Source organism: Polypterus senegalus, chromosome 4, assembly GCF_016835505.1.
Source record: "Polypterus senegalus isolate Bchr_013 chromosome 4, ASM1683550v1, whole genome shotgun sequence".
Classification (NCBI taxonomy): Eukaryota; Metazoa; Chordata; class Cladistia; order Polypteriformes; family Polypteridae; genus Polypterus; species Polypterus senegalus.
Window position 1 is genome coordinate 211466908 of NC_053157.1, and position 15023 is coordinate 211481930.

At 38.5% G+C, this 15023-nt stretch overlaps 1 protein-coding gene across 1 annotated transcript; it reads left to right on the forward strand.

Annotated features, from left to right (window-relative positions):
- The first annotated feature begins 604 nt into the window (after positions 1-604).
- Positions 605-13986, forward strand: cdc25b (cell division cycle 25B). Its single transcript, XM_039751930.1, has 15 exons — positions 605-1225; positions 2631-2701; positions 3832-3883; positions 5070-5096; positions 5870-5906; positions 6097-6204; positions 6315-6434; positions 6927-7058; positions 8208-8285; positions 9325-9513; positions 9689-9787; positions 9899-9961; positions 11021-11119; positions 11212-11457; positions 13118-13986. The coding sequence occupies exons 1-15, from the start codon at positions 1005-1007 to the stop codon at positions 13256-13258; spliced, it is 1683 nt and encodes a 560-aa protein (XP_039607864.1). The 5' UTR covers positions 605-1004; the 3' UTR covers positions 13259-13986.
- Positions 13987-15023: the final 1037 nt, after the last annotated feature.

A 15023-nucleotide genomic window follows, 5' to 3' on the forward strand; every position in this document is an offset into this window, starting at 1 on the left:
ATGCAAATAATAAATTACCGGGTGATGGGGTAGTGCAGGATTTCAGAGACCTAAACAAAGAAGTAATGTCTCCATGCCTGGGATGACTGCAGGGTGGCTGGAGTCTAAAAACTGGACTAGGGCCTCTTAAGCACTCACATTTCACTAAAGTGGTAAAATTTATGTTTTACACCACCTATATTTCTTTTTTAGGATGGCATCGCCACGTAGAGCGTCATATGTCATAAACTTGCTCTCGCGATTGGCTAGAACTAAGCATCGACCGTTCTGGTTGGCTAAAAGAATCATGGGCAGCTTAAATCGCTCCGCGGGAAAAATATGTTATTTTTTGTTTGCTACATTTCCCGCCCCCTTTTCCTCATTTTTTTAGCGAGTGACAAAGCTGAGAGGTTGAACGGTCTCTATATCGAATTGTGATTGGTTAGAAGATCGAACACTCAAGTTAGGCGGAGAAGCCCTGCCCTTGTTCTTTGCTTTTCTTATTGGAAAATGGTGGATGGGGTGGGTCTAGTGATATTAGAGCTTCTATGATTGGTCGAAGTCGGCGCTTTACGCGCATTGTTTTTTTCGGATTATAAATACCTTCTTTGCGGGCTTTTTTTTCAAGAGAGGTTGACGGTCAGAAACTAGAGGAGCGGTGGGGTTTCTGACCGTGAGGATGTTGGTTTTTAGTAGTTGGTTTTAAATTTAGTAATGTTATTTTTGTCTTTATCGCTGTAGTGAGACGTCGCACGTCTTTAGCTTTTTCATTTCTTTTTTTTCATTCTTTTTAGTTGATTTTAAACTGTACCGGAGTGTGGCGATGAGCTTTGTCTTCCTACTGAAAGTCATTTAATGGCACGCCAACTTCTTTTTCATGATTAAATCTTTTTTTGCTTGCTAATTCGTGTTCTTTTTGCTTGCTCGCATCAGTTGCTTTTGGAAAGCTGCTTGCAAACGGATTGCTTTGTTCCTTCTCGGACTACGGCGATACTGTTTGTATTGGCGTTCGCGCCATTAAGAAGATGGAGGTGAACCCTTTGGTATCCGCTTGTTCCTCTCTAGCCCCTGCAGCCGATGACAGCAGGCCCTGCACTCTCCCTGGGCTTTCTTCATCGTTGCAGCTGGGAAGCTGTCGCCGCGCTCCTCCATGCATGCGTGCGCTGTACTCTCCCGAGCGCCAGGCCGTGTTGTCGCCTATCACCAACTTGGCTCACGGACTGAACAACCTGGATGTACTTGGCAGGTAAGTTGCTTGGGGAAAAGCAGAGGGCGAGTGTGCGGTACATCTGCGAGTGTTATGGTCCGAAAGACTGAAACATTTCTTTATATGGTCTCTTTCCCTCGTATGTTTGGCTGGGGATACTTAAATCAATCTCGTATTTAATGAGTCGATAAACCCTTCTGGTTGACATCTTTACGAATGCACTCCTTTGTTTTGAGTTTGATAATGGAAAACACCGCGCTCGATGTTTGAGGTGGGACGTAGAAAATGTAGCGACACGTGAATACATTCTATTTAAAACTTGGAAGAAAGCTGTCTGTTCACTTAAGGCTTATGTCAAATGTACTGACTCTTCCCGAATAATCGAAAGGTGGTTTTCGATTTTGTGCTGAACATTTGCCTGTTGCCCTTTTGCCAAGTTGTCGGGCATTAATAGTTACGCAATTTGCACCACCTTGGCGAACTGTATGGTTGTTGCTCGGTCCTGCAACGTTGCTGAAGCACGGGCTTCTCATCATGGTGTGCAATTCCGTGTCCATCTCTGGCGGCCGTACCACCTGCACTTCAGAATAGGTCATCCACATGAAAAGGGGTATATTTGGGCCTGGACAACCATTTGGATGGGAGACCATGCATGGAATCTTGGGTTGCAGCTGGAAAAATAGGATGTCTGTGATTTCCTAGCTAAATTGCTCACCATGGACTAATGAATTTGATCAACTGATCGTCTTTCTGTAATTGGTTATCTCTGTCACCCCTTCACCACCTAATGGCTAGTGTGTGGTGAGCGTACTGGTGCAACAATTGTCGCATCATCCAGGTGGTAGTGGTTGAATTGTCTCCTTTATTGTGTATGTAAAGCGTTTTGAGTTGGTTGATAATCGCTATATAAATTGCCTTCTGAAGTCCACTATGGCACGGTTTGTATAGCCAAGTGCTTCTGGGCAGGCTGTGAGGGCTAGTATATATAATTTATATATTAAAAAAATCCTCGCTTGGTGTCCGAGACTGGCTGTGTGTGATCCCAGTGGAGTCTGCGTTTTCGTTTCTGTGTCAACTATGGCTCTCATTTAGCGTTTTAAGATCATAGCTGCTGCTGTTCTTAAATACCTATTCATCACTGGGAGTACAGTAAAAGTAATATTTTCAGGGAGAATAAAAGGCCATTTAAGGTTCTTATTGATGAGGTTGGGTTAAAATGTCAATGCAGAAGTGCTTTTGTGCCATACAGTGCATGGCAGCTTGCACTAGAAATTTGATCTAAGGTGCAAAAGTGTAGGTATATTCCAAATGTTGACTTTGTGTGGGTGCTGCTTTCCTGAATTCTTAGCTTGGTGGGTTGCCGCCTACCTTCTGCCTTTCTCGTGTTGTGGCTTGCAGCTAAGGTCACCAGTTTATCAGTCTTTTTTTTTTTTTTCTCTTACAGTGACACTCCAAAACGAAGACCCCACACACTAAACAAAGTGCCATCTTTTGCTTCAGACACTTCGGATGCAGGTTATTTTAATTTGAATTTTTCATTGTTTGCTAGCCTTCTTGGGGTGGAGAATTGAAATTTGTTGGAGCTGGCAGTTATGTACCACACTGATGTGTAAATTTAGAAGGTAGTGGATATAAAGGGATCATAATCCTTCCAACTTGAGTTAAATTATGTGCAAAATTATATGAAGCCATTTAAAAAATGCGATGCTGCTTTGACAGATCAGACTAAGCTTCATTTTTCCTTTTCTCAGAAGCTCACAGCTGAGTTTCATAGTTGTAGGAAAGTGTTCATTTCAGGGTCTGCTGTACATTGTGGTGGTGGTTGAATCTGTACTATTATAGGTTATAGTAGAAACAGTTGTCATCTGTGTAATTATAAAAAAAGAAGAAAAACCAAACTGTTAAAGTGGTTTACTTTACATACCCATTCCACTGTAAGGGTATTGCATCCTGAAGCCTATCTTGGTAGCATCTGGGAGTAGGACAGGAATCCTTTCTGGAGGGAGTATCTTGTCATTGCAGGGCACACGCTCCTATCCTTGAGGTCACTTTATGGTTGCACTTAATATATGTGTTTGAAAAGTGTGCTTGTATTAAGCACATGCATGTATAGCAAAAATGTCTGCCCAGATTCCCTAAGGTGTCCTTTAATCCCAAATCTCTGTGGCTGTTGGTGTGCTGATTAACTACATGGTGTTGCTACCTATGTATGATGTAATTGTTTTCGGAAATTGACATTTTTGTAATGGTGTGTTTTTAAATAGAAGGCCTTTATTTCAGGAGACCCTGCATGATTTCGAATATCAAATGCAAGTTTTCAATACATTTTTGAGGGGGGGAAAGTGCTTCAGCACAATGTCTTCCAAGCCCTGCCCTATGAAATCCTTTTTCAGTGACTTCTGGGTTGCATTTTGCAAGTGCAATTAGAGTTTTTAAACTTAGTGACTACTTTTTTGGTGTGTGGTAGTCATTTAGGTTTGTGTGAAAATGTTTTTAATTTATTAGACCAGTTTGAAGAGTGCAATGCTGCTAATGGTGGCATTTGCATTTTTTAAGATTAAGTTTAAGATTTTGCTTGGATGTATTACTAACACCTTTGATTACACTTACAGCAAAATATTGAAGCATGTACTATTACCTTGCAGGTCTTTGCATGGATTCTCCAAGCCCCGTAGATTCAACAATATTTGATGAACTGTAAGTATTTTTTTTTTTTCTTTCTACACCACCACCATGCCAAATGTATGTGCTTTTGTTTAATACAGAGCTCCAGTCTAAATGATGACTGGATCACTTGCCTTGAGGATTAGAATCATTGTTGCTGGGGGTCAAGGGGTTGTGGCACAGTTGACTTGGCTTCAAGATGTTTCTTTGTCTAAGATGGCTTGTTACACTGTAAAGAATATTCCAAAGGTTTCATTTTGTGCTGTAGAACTTGTTAAAGGTGGTCAAGAGGTTTTAGAAGTCTTCCTTTATATCTGAAACTTAAATAATAAAAAAAAGTACTTCCACCCTTACTAAACAGAGGAAACAACCTTAAAACCCACAAGTCAAATAGAACATTCACCTGGTGCTTTTTAATTTGCGTGTCTTTCAGTATCCTTTTATGTTGGGAAAGCTTAATGCCCTCCTTCAGAGTATGTGGTCTTTATGTTGAATGGTTTACTATACTACCCTTTTAAGCTTATTCTGTTTATCTTAAATAGAATATTCTAAAATGTAGAAATGTGTGGTTTTGTTTTTTTTTTTTTCTCTCCTACTTTAACTTGTGTAGCATGAAGTTGTGACTGGAAGCTGCTTATGAGGGAGACTGAGTGTCATTAAGTTTTTAAATTCCACTGCAGCTGTTGCATATCCGCAGATTAGGATTTGTTTACTAGCCTCTGCTATGTGAAGTTTGGCACGCTTCCCATCTGCCCTGCACTAATGTGTTTTGTCTTCTTTACACGCGTGCTCAAAAGAGCTCTCTACACTTGAATGGCTTTGATGAAAGGGCTGTTTCCAGTTGTCCATACCCCCTTTCCTTAGCTCCCCCCCCAGCCACAGCAGTTGTGTTGAGAAAAGCATCTGCCTGCAGTTGAAGCCAGTTAGGGGGCTGGCATGATGCCTCAGGGTCGACATATGGCATCCTACTAATAAACACTGGTGTGGGCCCCAAGCTCTTGAATAAGGCTGATTTGCATACAGGTGGAATAGTTGTGTCAAGGGAAGTCCACAAAAGGACCAAGGGGGCCCTGCTTGTCCTTTCAGCCTTTGTGGATTCTATTAATTTGTTTTGGCATTGAGACTGTATAGAGCCAAGAGGCTAATAATTGATGTATTACATTTTTTGTCTTAAGCTTGTGCAGTGAATTTTCTAAATGTAAATGTTTTTGGTTTGCAGATATGACAATGTTCCAGTAATAAAAGAGTAAGTGTTTTTTTTTTTTTTGTTCCTTCTACATTTCCTGCCAGAATACATACACTATAAAAATCAATCCCCTGACTTCCTCCCTTTAGGCAAGGAAGTTTACCTAAGTACTTAAATACTGACCATGCAAGACAGGGTAAAAAAAAAAACTAGGGCAATATGTGTGTTGATTAAATTCTGTGTGTCTAATTCACAGAGAAAGGGGGAATAGAGGCAAATTAGTCTTGTATGGATTAGTGTGCCCTGTAATTAACATACCATCTTCAGTTGGTTCTTGTCTTGGTCTTGACAGTTCCAGGATCAGGTCCAGCTCCCTGCAACACATAGCTGTACTGAGTGGTGCAAAAAGTGGTTGACTGGAAATGCTTTTGCTGTCAGTACAGTTGTGGTGAACTGAGACCATCCCTCGGTTGAGTGGTACTCCAGAACTGGGCACCGCCAAACATTAGAAATGGGGTGGACTTAATTTTAATGAAAGCAAAATTGTTAAATGGGGGGGAGGGAGACACTGTATAAATTTGATTCAAAAAGTAGTTCATTTTCAGTTAATGTGCAATTTAAAACCGTATTTTTATTTTGTATAAGTCAATTTGCTTGTGGCAGATGCCTGAAATATTTTATGTACAGCAGCCAAATATAGGATAAGACAAACACTGAAATTTAAAAATATAGCCACTAGAGTATGGTCAGTTAAACCAATTTCATTTATCTTGAAGTTGTAGAAATTTGTTTATATATAAAACAAAAAAATAATTTTTTTTTTTTTTTTCCAGCACCAAAGTACCTTTCAGAAGAATAAAGTCTTTACCGGTATGTTATCTTATGTACAGTAACTGTTTTTTTTTTTCGTAGTTGCAGCTAATGATAGACGTGTATTGCACCACTTTGCAGAATTTTGCTGTCTGTAGTCTTGTTTGGGTAGGGCTTTGTGGTGCATATCTGTCTGAACATGCAGTATGCCAAAGCAGTGAAGATTCTGAAGTGTTTTTCCTTTTAACAGATGAGTCTTCTTGGCTCAAGTCCTTCCTTTAAACCTAGAGATCATGAAGCTGAATCCTTTGTATCTGAATGTCCAAGTAGAGTGGAATCTGATAAAGAGAACTTGAATGTAAGAAGGCATTATCTGTATTCTACTTTGTTCGTGTTTTGATATGGCTTCTGTAACAAGGTTGGTGTGATTTGGTTTCTATCTGGTAATTTATGAGGATTTGTTTTTAGGCAGGGTTTGAGTTCAAGAAACCCACACGGCCTATTTCCCGCACCAGACTTCATACCATCCATGGAAGTGATGGGAAGGAAGCCTTTGCCAATCGGCCAAATTCTGCACCTGCACTCATGGTAGGCTATGCTTTTGTTGGTGGGGTTGGGCAGTCTTATCCCTGACAGTTGCCAAAAATATCCAAGATCTCTTGTGCTGGAAGTTGAATTCATATGTTAACCATAAGGAAACAGTCTTGAAGCATACATTTTTGTCCACAACAAAGTGTATGCATCTGGTTTAGGGGGTTAGGGTGGCTATGGGCGTGGACATGACCAGAGTTTCTTGTTTCGTCAGTCCTGAATATATAAATATTAAATGTCAAATTAACATTCTGATTAAAAATTGTATAACTATGCTTAAGTGTATAATTGTCATAGTTGTTGTACTTTGTTTACTTGTTGTTTTATTGGACTCTGTTGTGTTAGTGTTGCTATACATTTTGCAAAGATTCTCTGCGAGGATATAAGGCTGAAATGATTATTGTGCATGCTCCTTGTCCCATATGCATCTGATGGCATTTGTCCTGTTTTTTATTTTCTCATGAAACTTCCACTATTCTGTCTCTGCAGTTCTCGCCATCACCAGAGTGGGCACATCCAGAAAATGAGAGTCCGATTTCATTACGTCGTAGTTCATTTACCTGCTCTATTAATGATGAGGACGATGATGGATTCCTTGAAATTCTAGATGATGAAATAGAGGTGAATGTTTTTGCTTGGTGGTTATAACTTCAATGGCATTTTCCTTTTTAATCACATGACCAGTCAACTTGCTAAATTGAAATAAGGTTTAAGAATAGCCTAATATATAATTACCCAATCATCTACAGGGAATGGGGTTTTTTTTTTGTCTACTGATAGTTGCAATAAGAGTCTTAATGTCTAGTGCTACCCCATGCCTTCAAAACTTAAGTGACATCATTCCAAGAAGGATTGAAGCGGTTTCTGTTTCATGACATATTGTACTAAGAAAAGCATAGTAGTTTTTCACTATTTTATCCCACAAAGTGTTCTGCACTAATATCCTTTAATTCAGTGACCAAGAAAGACATTGGTCTTCATCCAGGGGTTAATGATTCTGGAATAGGAACACTATTGTGCAAAAAGTATTCCCTTAATTGTGCACATGGTTCATGAAAATGGCCAAATTCATTGTTCCTACAACCATACAGTGCAATCTAACCTAATGAGATAGCTGTCCACATCATATGTCCCTTGTCACTTATGTAATAGTTGAAATCCAACATTGTGGCTGAAGGTATTGCTTTCTGTCTATTGATCTAAGAAATGTAGAGTGAAAGATGGCTCATCACCCTTTTTCTGCTTTCCCTTGTTTATGGGTTCAGTGTTTGCAGGTTATGATTGTGCTAGATTCATGTAGTTTGTGAATGGCAACCCTGCCGTCATTCTTTGGTATTTGTCAACTACCATGTGGAGTGTCTGTTTATCCCTGTTTTGATGACCTTTGCATCATTAAAGAAACCATGCACTTGTGTGTCTGACAACACTGTCGTTTGAGACCATTCCCATGACCTATTAAATTTTGCAGTTTGTGATCTTTTGGATCTGTGATTTGAAATCTTGCCCAAAGTGTTTATGCCAATTTGTCAGGTTTATAGCTGATACTATCCACTTAAGATGATACATGTTGGCAGCAAAACTTGTGATTTAGGGAATCTTCTCTTCCATGGCTATCCTTTTATTGACCATTAATTTGAGTAGTCTTGTTATCTATTTGGTTTGTCACTAATACCCTCAAAGTAATTTTTAGGCTTTATACAGCAACATGTTTTGAAGACTATATTTGCTGCCTCTTGAGTTTAACTTTGTGCAATTTTATTTTTTTGCTAGAATGATGCAGATGTACCTACTGGGATGGCTAGCCTACTGACTGCTCCACTAGTCCGCAAGAAGGAGGAAGTGGATAATGTAAGAAAATTGATATTTGTATTACTCCTTCATCTTTAACTTATGTACAACAGCTCATTTCAGCTCAATATTTTGGTGCTTCCGTTTGATAAATCAAGAAATGGAGTCCTCCGGCATGATATGGCAATTGACTACTTAATGATCTGAATCTGTTTTGAGGACACAATTGAGCCCATCTGGTTGGATACTTTAGATTCTTTGAGCTTGGTTATGGTAACATTACCGGTTATGGTGAGGGTTAAAGGGTTTTTTCTGAGGCTTCATAAAGTGGTGTAGTAGATGGGAGGAGCATAATTCTTTATAGAATTTTGTACCTGTTCTGGTAGGCAGAAATTAACTTACTCGAATATGTGGAGATGGTGGTTGACCACAGGAACAGCAATGGGGAGGGGGGGAGGGGGGGGCGGTTCAGGGGGCGAGGGAGAGATTTCTCTTGGAATTTGTTGCAAAAGCAGCTTGGCCTTTGATATTGGCTCTTCACTGAACAAAACCATAACTGTGTAGTGTTATGGATTTGTATGCATGCTGTCTAGTTAAACCTTCAGACACAGCCTCAAGTCTTAACTTTTAATGTATTTTAATTTTATATTAAAGGGTTTTTGGTTTTCTTTGTGGCATTTTTGGTTGAGTTTAAGGATTTTGATTAGACCAAAGTGGAAAAGTGTTTTGTGCGGGTTCGTAATACTGTAGTATCATTTTTTTGCACTACTTTAAATGCATTCTAGTTGTACTCTGGGGTTTGTTTTTTTTAAATGGTTTTCACATGTCCGTGTGTGGATTTTTTTCCTATTACTCTGGTTCTCCCCAGACATTTTTTAATCGAGAAAATTTTGAAATGCACCTATTTAGTTGATGGCATATTAGTGTCTCGTGGGTGAGAGATTGTCTTTGGTTGTTTCACCAACCACTGGTTTGAACTAGACTAAGATCGATTAATTAGAATTGATTTCTAACCACCCTCCCAGTTTTGTTTTTTAAATAGTGCTCAAAAATCTACCTGATAATACAATTTTTGTAATGTGCTTTTTAAAACTTGCAGCAGCCTATAATTCGTGGTCAACCCCGAGGCCTTTTCAGAACTCCATCTCTTCCGTGCTCCATAACAAGACCGGCACTGAAGAGGCCAGAGCGGCCCCATGATGAGAATAGTCCACTGAAGTTGAAGAGGAGGAAGAGTATTGCTGGTGCAGTGGTAGTAAATGATGACTTTGAAGAGCAGGAACTAATGGTTAGTTGTATGTAAGGAGGTCTTTTCCGACTCCTCTCTTTTTCTCTCAAACCCCTCACCCCCCACCCCCTTCTGTAGAGTTATAAGAGATTAATGTAACACTTCATTGGATTTATTTTTTTATGATTAAGTTTTGTGTAACTTAAATGTAACATTCCATCATCCTTCACTGCAGAAGTGTCGTTTTGCCCAGAGATCAAAGTCCTTCTGTGATGCAGACATTGGGAAGTTGATAGAGAATGATACTCCAGAACTCATTGGCGATTTTTCCAAGGTAATGAGAGCTTTGTCTAGATGTGTATAGTTGTGATACAGTATGCCTTCCAGTAGAAAATGTGTTTTACTTTTTTTTTCCTCTTTATATTCCATGTAAATTTTGGTGCAGCCTTTTATTTTGCCTACCGTAGAAGGTAAACATCAGGACCTTAAATACATTACTCCTGAAATGGTGAGTATGGGCTAGAATATATATATTCTTTTTTTTTTGCGTTGTAAAGATAAAATGCTTAAAATTTTGAGGAAATAGTTTCTGCTTAAGATTGTTTGTTTGTCCTTTCAGGAAAAGTCAATGATTTGATCAGTACAATATTACTGATGTTTAATGGTTTAAATGCCAGAGTTGATTCAAAAGTGTTAATTTTAGTTTGAACAGCTATTGGAAAAATGAGGCGCGCACACTACATAATGCTTCCCTTATAGTTTTTCTTCATCCAGTGTAATTTTAAAATTCCCTACCTATAAATTGGCCATGCAACTTCCCTTCCATTTTAGTTATCTGATTTTTATTTTTTTACACCTCGCCTGGGTGTGACTTCTAAATCTGTCGATAAATGATAGAGCCCGAGTGACCCATGCTCTGGTTGTTTAGGGTGTTTAAACTGACCAGTGAGTATTTCCATTTACAAAGGATTAGGTCTTCCATAACTTTATATGGAATACTATAAAGTTTATCTGTTTCCTTTTAAAGGCTCCTAGAGTACACGCCCATTTTAAAAATGGCAATCTACAGTGCAAGTAAATTTGTATTTTGCTGAAACTTCTATTGGAGTAGAACAAATTATTGTATGTTACGTTTAGTCTGTATTCAAATTGTTGTACATTGCATTTAGTCTATATTCTGCTTGCTTTCACTCAAGTAGTGCCCAAGATTTCTGTAGAAGTTAAACATCTCAAAATTTTGTTGCATTAACACCCAATATGTCCAGAACTGACTTGTTAGTTTTGTTAGTAGTCATATGTATTTTTTTCATTAAGTAGTTTTTGAAGGGAGCACTAATTCCTCGGCTAGTGATCATTTAAGGGCATGTAATAGTAATTGGTTAACATCAAAAGTGCAAGTGGCATGCTGTTTCAGTCTTAATTCACAAATACTACAACAGACATTTAGTTCAGTGTTGGCAGTATTCAGTCTTTAGTGATTTTATTTGAAGGTATTGTTTGATTTTTTTTTTTTTTTAAATCATGCATGTAATATAAACATGATTAATATCTGTGGCTTTCCTTTCAGATGGTGGCAGTGCTTAATGGGGAGTTCTCTCATCTTGTTGAGCAATTTGTGATTATAGACTGCCGTTACCCATATGAGTTTGATGGGGGACACATAAAGGTAAGATACCACATTCAAAGTTTATCTAACAAGGAAGAAGATAGAAAAGCAAAATCCAAGCAAGTAGAATATAAGTTTTCATTTTCTTTCAGGGTGCACTGAACCTGCACATGGAGGTTGAAGTGGAGGATTATCTGCTAAAACGTCCCATCACACCCTCCTCTCTAGATAAGCGGGTGTTGATTATCTTTCACTGCGAGTTCTCATCAGAGAGAGGGCCACGTATGTGTCGCTTCATCAGAACAAGAGATCGAATGCTCAACAAGTATCCCAACCTGCATTATCCAGAACTATATATCCTTAAAGGAGGATACAGAGAATTTTTTCCTAAATTTCAGGCAAGTGTCTTAAATTTTCATCTTTAGAAAAATAATTGCATCCTTTAATTACTGTGACGTTATGTAAATGTATATCTGCTTTCGTTTTAATTTAGTGCACTTTCTCATAATGGGCTAGTTAGGGTTAATCTTGACTTATTGTGAATGCCTTGTTTATATCCACATTCTTAATTTGTCTTGCCTCGTTTTTGAAGCAGGTGCTGTTCAGTCCAAGCTTTTTGCAGAACACTGGCTTGACTGAACTAATTTTATATAATTCAAATGGGCAAGTTTTATGTTTGTGTATCCAACCTTATAAAAAGCCTTGCTCGTACAAAGAGCCCCAGAACCATATGTTAATATCATCGGGCCTTTGGAAAGGCTAATCAAAAATTGCCACATGGAAACCATATGGATACTTTTATTTGAAAGCAGGTGTCATGCTCTTAATCAAAATAAATGGATATTTTGTAGTGTAGGGACAGTATTGGATTGGCAAATACAAAGTGAATGTTTGGTAGGTCTGTTCAGTTTTTTTTGTTGCAGCAAGACCTTTATACCAGCGATTAGGCATAGCTAAACTAGTGCCACGCCTTAGCAGTTCTTTGTCTGGACTTAGTTAAATTTGCGGTACCATTAGTTCTTTTTAAGCTCCCCAAGAGGATTATCAGGCCATTCCTTTGTAGGTTTAGTTACTGTGCTCTAATCCGTCTACAGAAGAATGACATTAATGTCATGGAACCTAACAAAACAGCTGTCCAGGCAAGAGGTGTGGAAATTTTGTGGTAGGGCTATAGATATATGATTGTTTCCATGAAGGTAGTTTGATTTGATCTATAGACTGATCAATAAATAACTGAACTCGACTGGATACACCAAGAAGGAAACTTCCCTGTTTAATGTGGAAGGTTATAATTTATTATTCTGTAGGTGTCTGCTATCTAGTTAACTGAGAGTGTAACATTGTTACTAAAGTAATATAGCAATGTAGCAAAAATATAACCATGCCAAAAAGCCTGAATTGGAGTAATAGCTTTTTTCCTCATGCGAGCTAGGTACAGTATCTGTACAAATGGCACCTTTTTGTTTAAAGCTGAATAAAGGTATAGAAATGTTTTGTTAGTGTGGAAGCTGATACCTTGCCTTAGCTTTTATAAAGGGGGCTCAAGCATTAATGAATGAGACTTATACAGATTGTTTGCTTCTTGTCATCTTCATTTGGTTCATTGAACCGAAGCAGTGCCTCAAATAAGACAGGCTCAGCAACTGAGTAGGAAGCATTGGAAAAATAGAGTTGAATGCTGAAATGAAAGAATGTACATTGTGAGAGAAGTGTGCTTATAATTAATTGAATATGAATTGAAAGGAACTTTCACTATGTATGTATATTTGGCAGGAAATTGCAGATTACTATTTACATAATTTGAACAGTGCACTACAGTACAGAAATGAGGTGTCTTGGACATATGTCTTGGACTCTAATTTGTTTAAAAATTGTGGATCAACAAAAGGCAATTTTTTTGGTGATACTAATTTTAGATTATTTCTTAACTTTACAAATTTGGTGTCTAGTTGACTTGTCTTTTTGTGCCAGATTAAACACTCCTGTGTGTGTGTGTGTGGTGTTTTTTTGGTGGGATTTGGTGTGTGTTATAGTTTTTGTCTCTTGTATGCCCAACAGACAAAGTGTGAACCACAAGACTACAGGCCCATGCACCACGTGGACTTCAAAGAAGATCTGAGGAAGTTCCGCATGAAGAGCCGCACATGGGCGGGAGAAAAGAGCAAGAGAGATTTATATAGTCGTCTTAAGATGTTGTAAGAGCAGCTATGGATTGCAGGAAGAGGACGACTTCTAGTTTTCCACATTAAGTTAAAGGCAGTTCAATCATTTTCACACAACTGGGGTTGGACAACTACTCCTCCTTTTGGAATGAAAAGCAAATTCTTTTTTTTTTTTTTTCTCCAGGGTTTGGTTTTAAATTTTACCCCAACGCAAACACCGTACTGTTAAGCATTCAAAGCAGTTTCTTCTAGGTTGGTTTGTTTGAATTGGTGAACAATTGGGAGTTTTCTTTTTGCAGAGTTTTGGTCTCTGTCACTGCCAACTGTAACCTGACAGCTTCCTTTAAACAGAAGCACAGAAAAAGTAATGAAGCTACAGCCGCAGGAGATCTTGCTGTTTTGACTAAATATCCACTGTATAAACTACAAACACAACTCCGAACAATGGAGCTGCCTCTTCCATCACAAGTTGATGCTGCCATTCAAGCACTTGTCCGAGTGAGTTGTGTGAGTGTGTGTTTTTAAGTTTTAATTTTTTTTTTTTGGCAGTGAATGGAATTATTTAAAATGCTACTGTCTGGGGTTGTGCAGGTGGCATTTCTATTAGGCGTAATTTTCTTCCCAGTTTAACCCAGCATAGCCCATTGGATAGTGAACATGCAAGACTGCACAATTGTCAATTTTAATTTTGTGTGCACAAAGCTCAATTAAGGCATATTGCTAAAGAAGCCAAAATCCATCATGCTGTTTTTGTGTGTGGGTTTTTTTTATCCCGGGTTTGTAAGATGCTGGTTCAATCATTGTGTCTTGCCCAGTTGCAGTGGAAGCTGCTGGTCAGCTCAGAAGTTGGTACGTAATTACTGATTGTGCAATAGTGTAATGAAACAATATTGCATTTTAATTGTTTTTTGTTTTGGGGGAGGGTTGGGTTAGTATGCTATAGTCTTTTACTGACTATGTTATCGTTCTGTCACGGTTAAATTTTACCTCCTGCATTTGCAGAAGAGTGGGGAAATAAACAACTCACTGCTATTTCTTGTTTAGTGTGTTTTTTTTGTTCAAGCCTTTTCAGAAGTCTGCACCAGTAAGTCCGCCCTTGGACCTCTCATGCACTGAAAGGCAAGCCAATCTGGTCTAGGCTACACAGCATGTTAAATGTATCCTATTACATTATAGTATTTAAATTATTTGGTTTTTTTTGTGCTGCTTTTGCATCTTGAAATTCTTGACCAGTCACTCAAATGTACCATAACCATTTTACTTCTTTGACTTGCCATTTATGAAATGGTTTTACAGAGTTTAGCATCAGCAACCCCAGAGTGCATACTGCAGTTATGTTGAAGCTGTATGTGTTCTGCATATGTAGCACTGTATAATGCAGAAAGCTCTTTACTACATATTTATTGACGGTAGTAATTTGAATTTGTTTTGGGGGGGACAATTTTTGAACAGAAACAATGCACAAATTTAATGTGGTATGGAACTATTTTATGAAACTAGACTGGTTTTGAACATATGAGTTTGTGTCAGATGCCATGGTTTGTGTAAGCTGCTTTTATCTTGAAACTTTAATGGATGTCACCCCACTCAATATGTTCTAAGCTTGATGCTGTAATGTAGTTGTAGACATAAATGCGCACGAACATCTTCTCCTCCATACATTCCAAGGAAGTTTAGATTTGATTGCATGTGGCTATGGCACGTGGTGTGCTCCTTGGCTGCTTGCCAAGATAACTTTCAAACTGAGCCTTGTAGTTTTTGGCCCAATGAGAAAGCAGAAGGGAAGAAAAATATCAAATGAG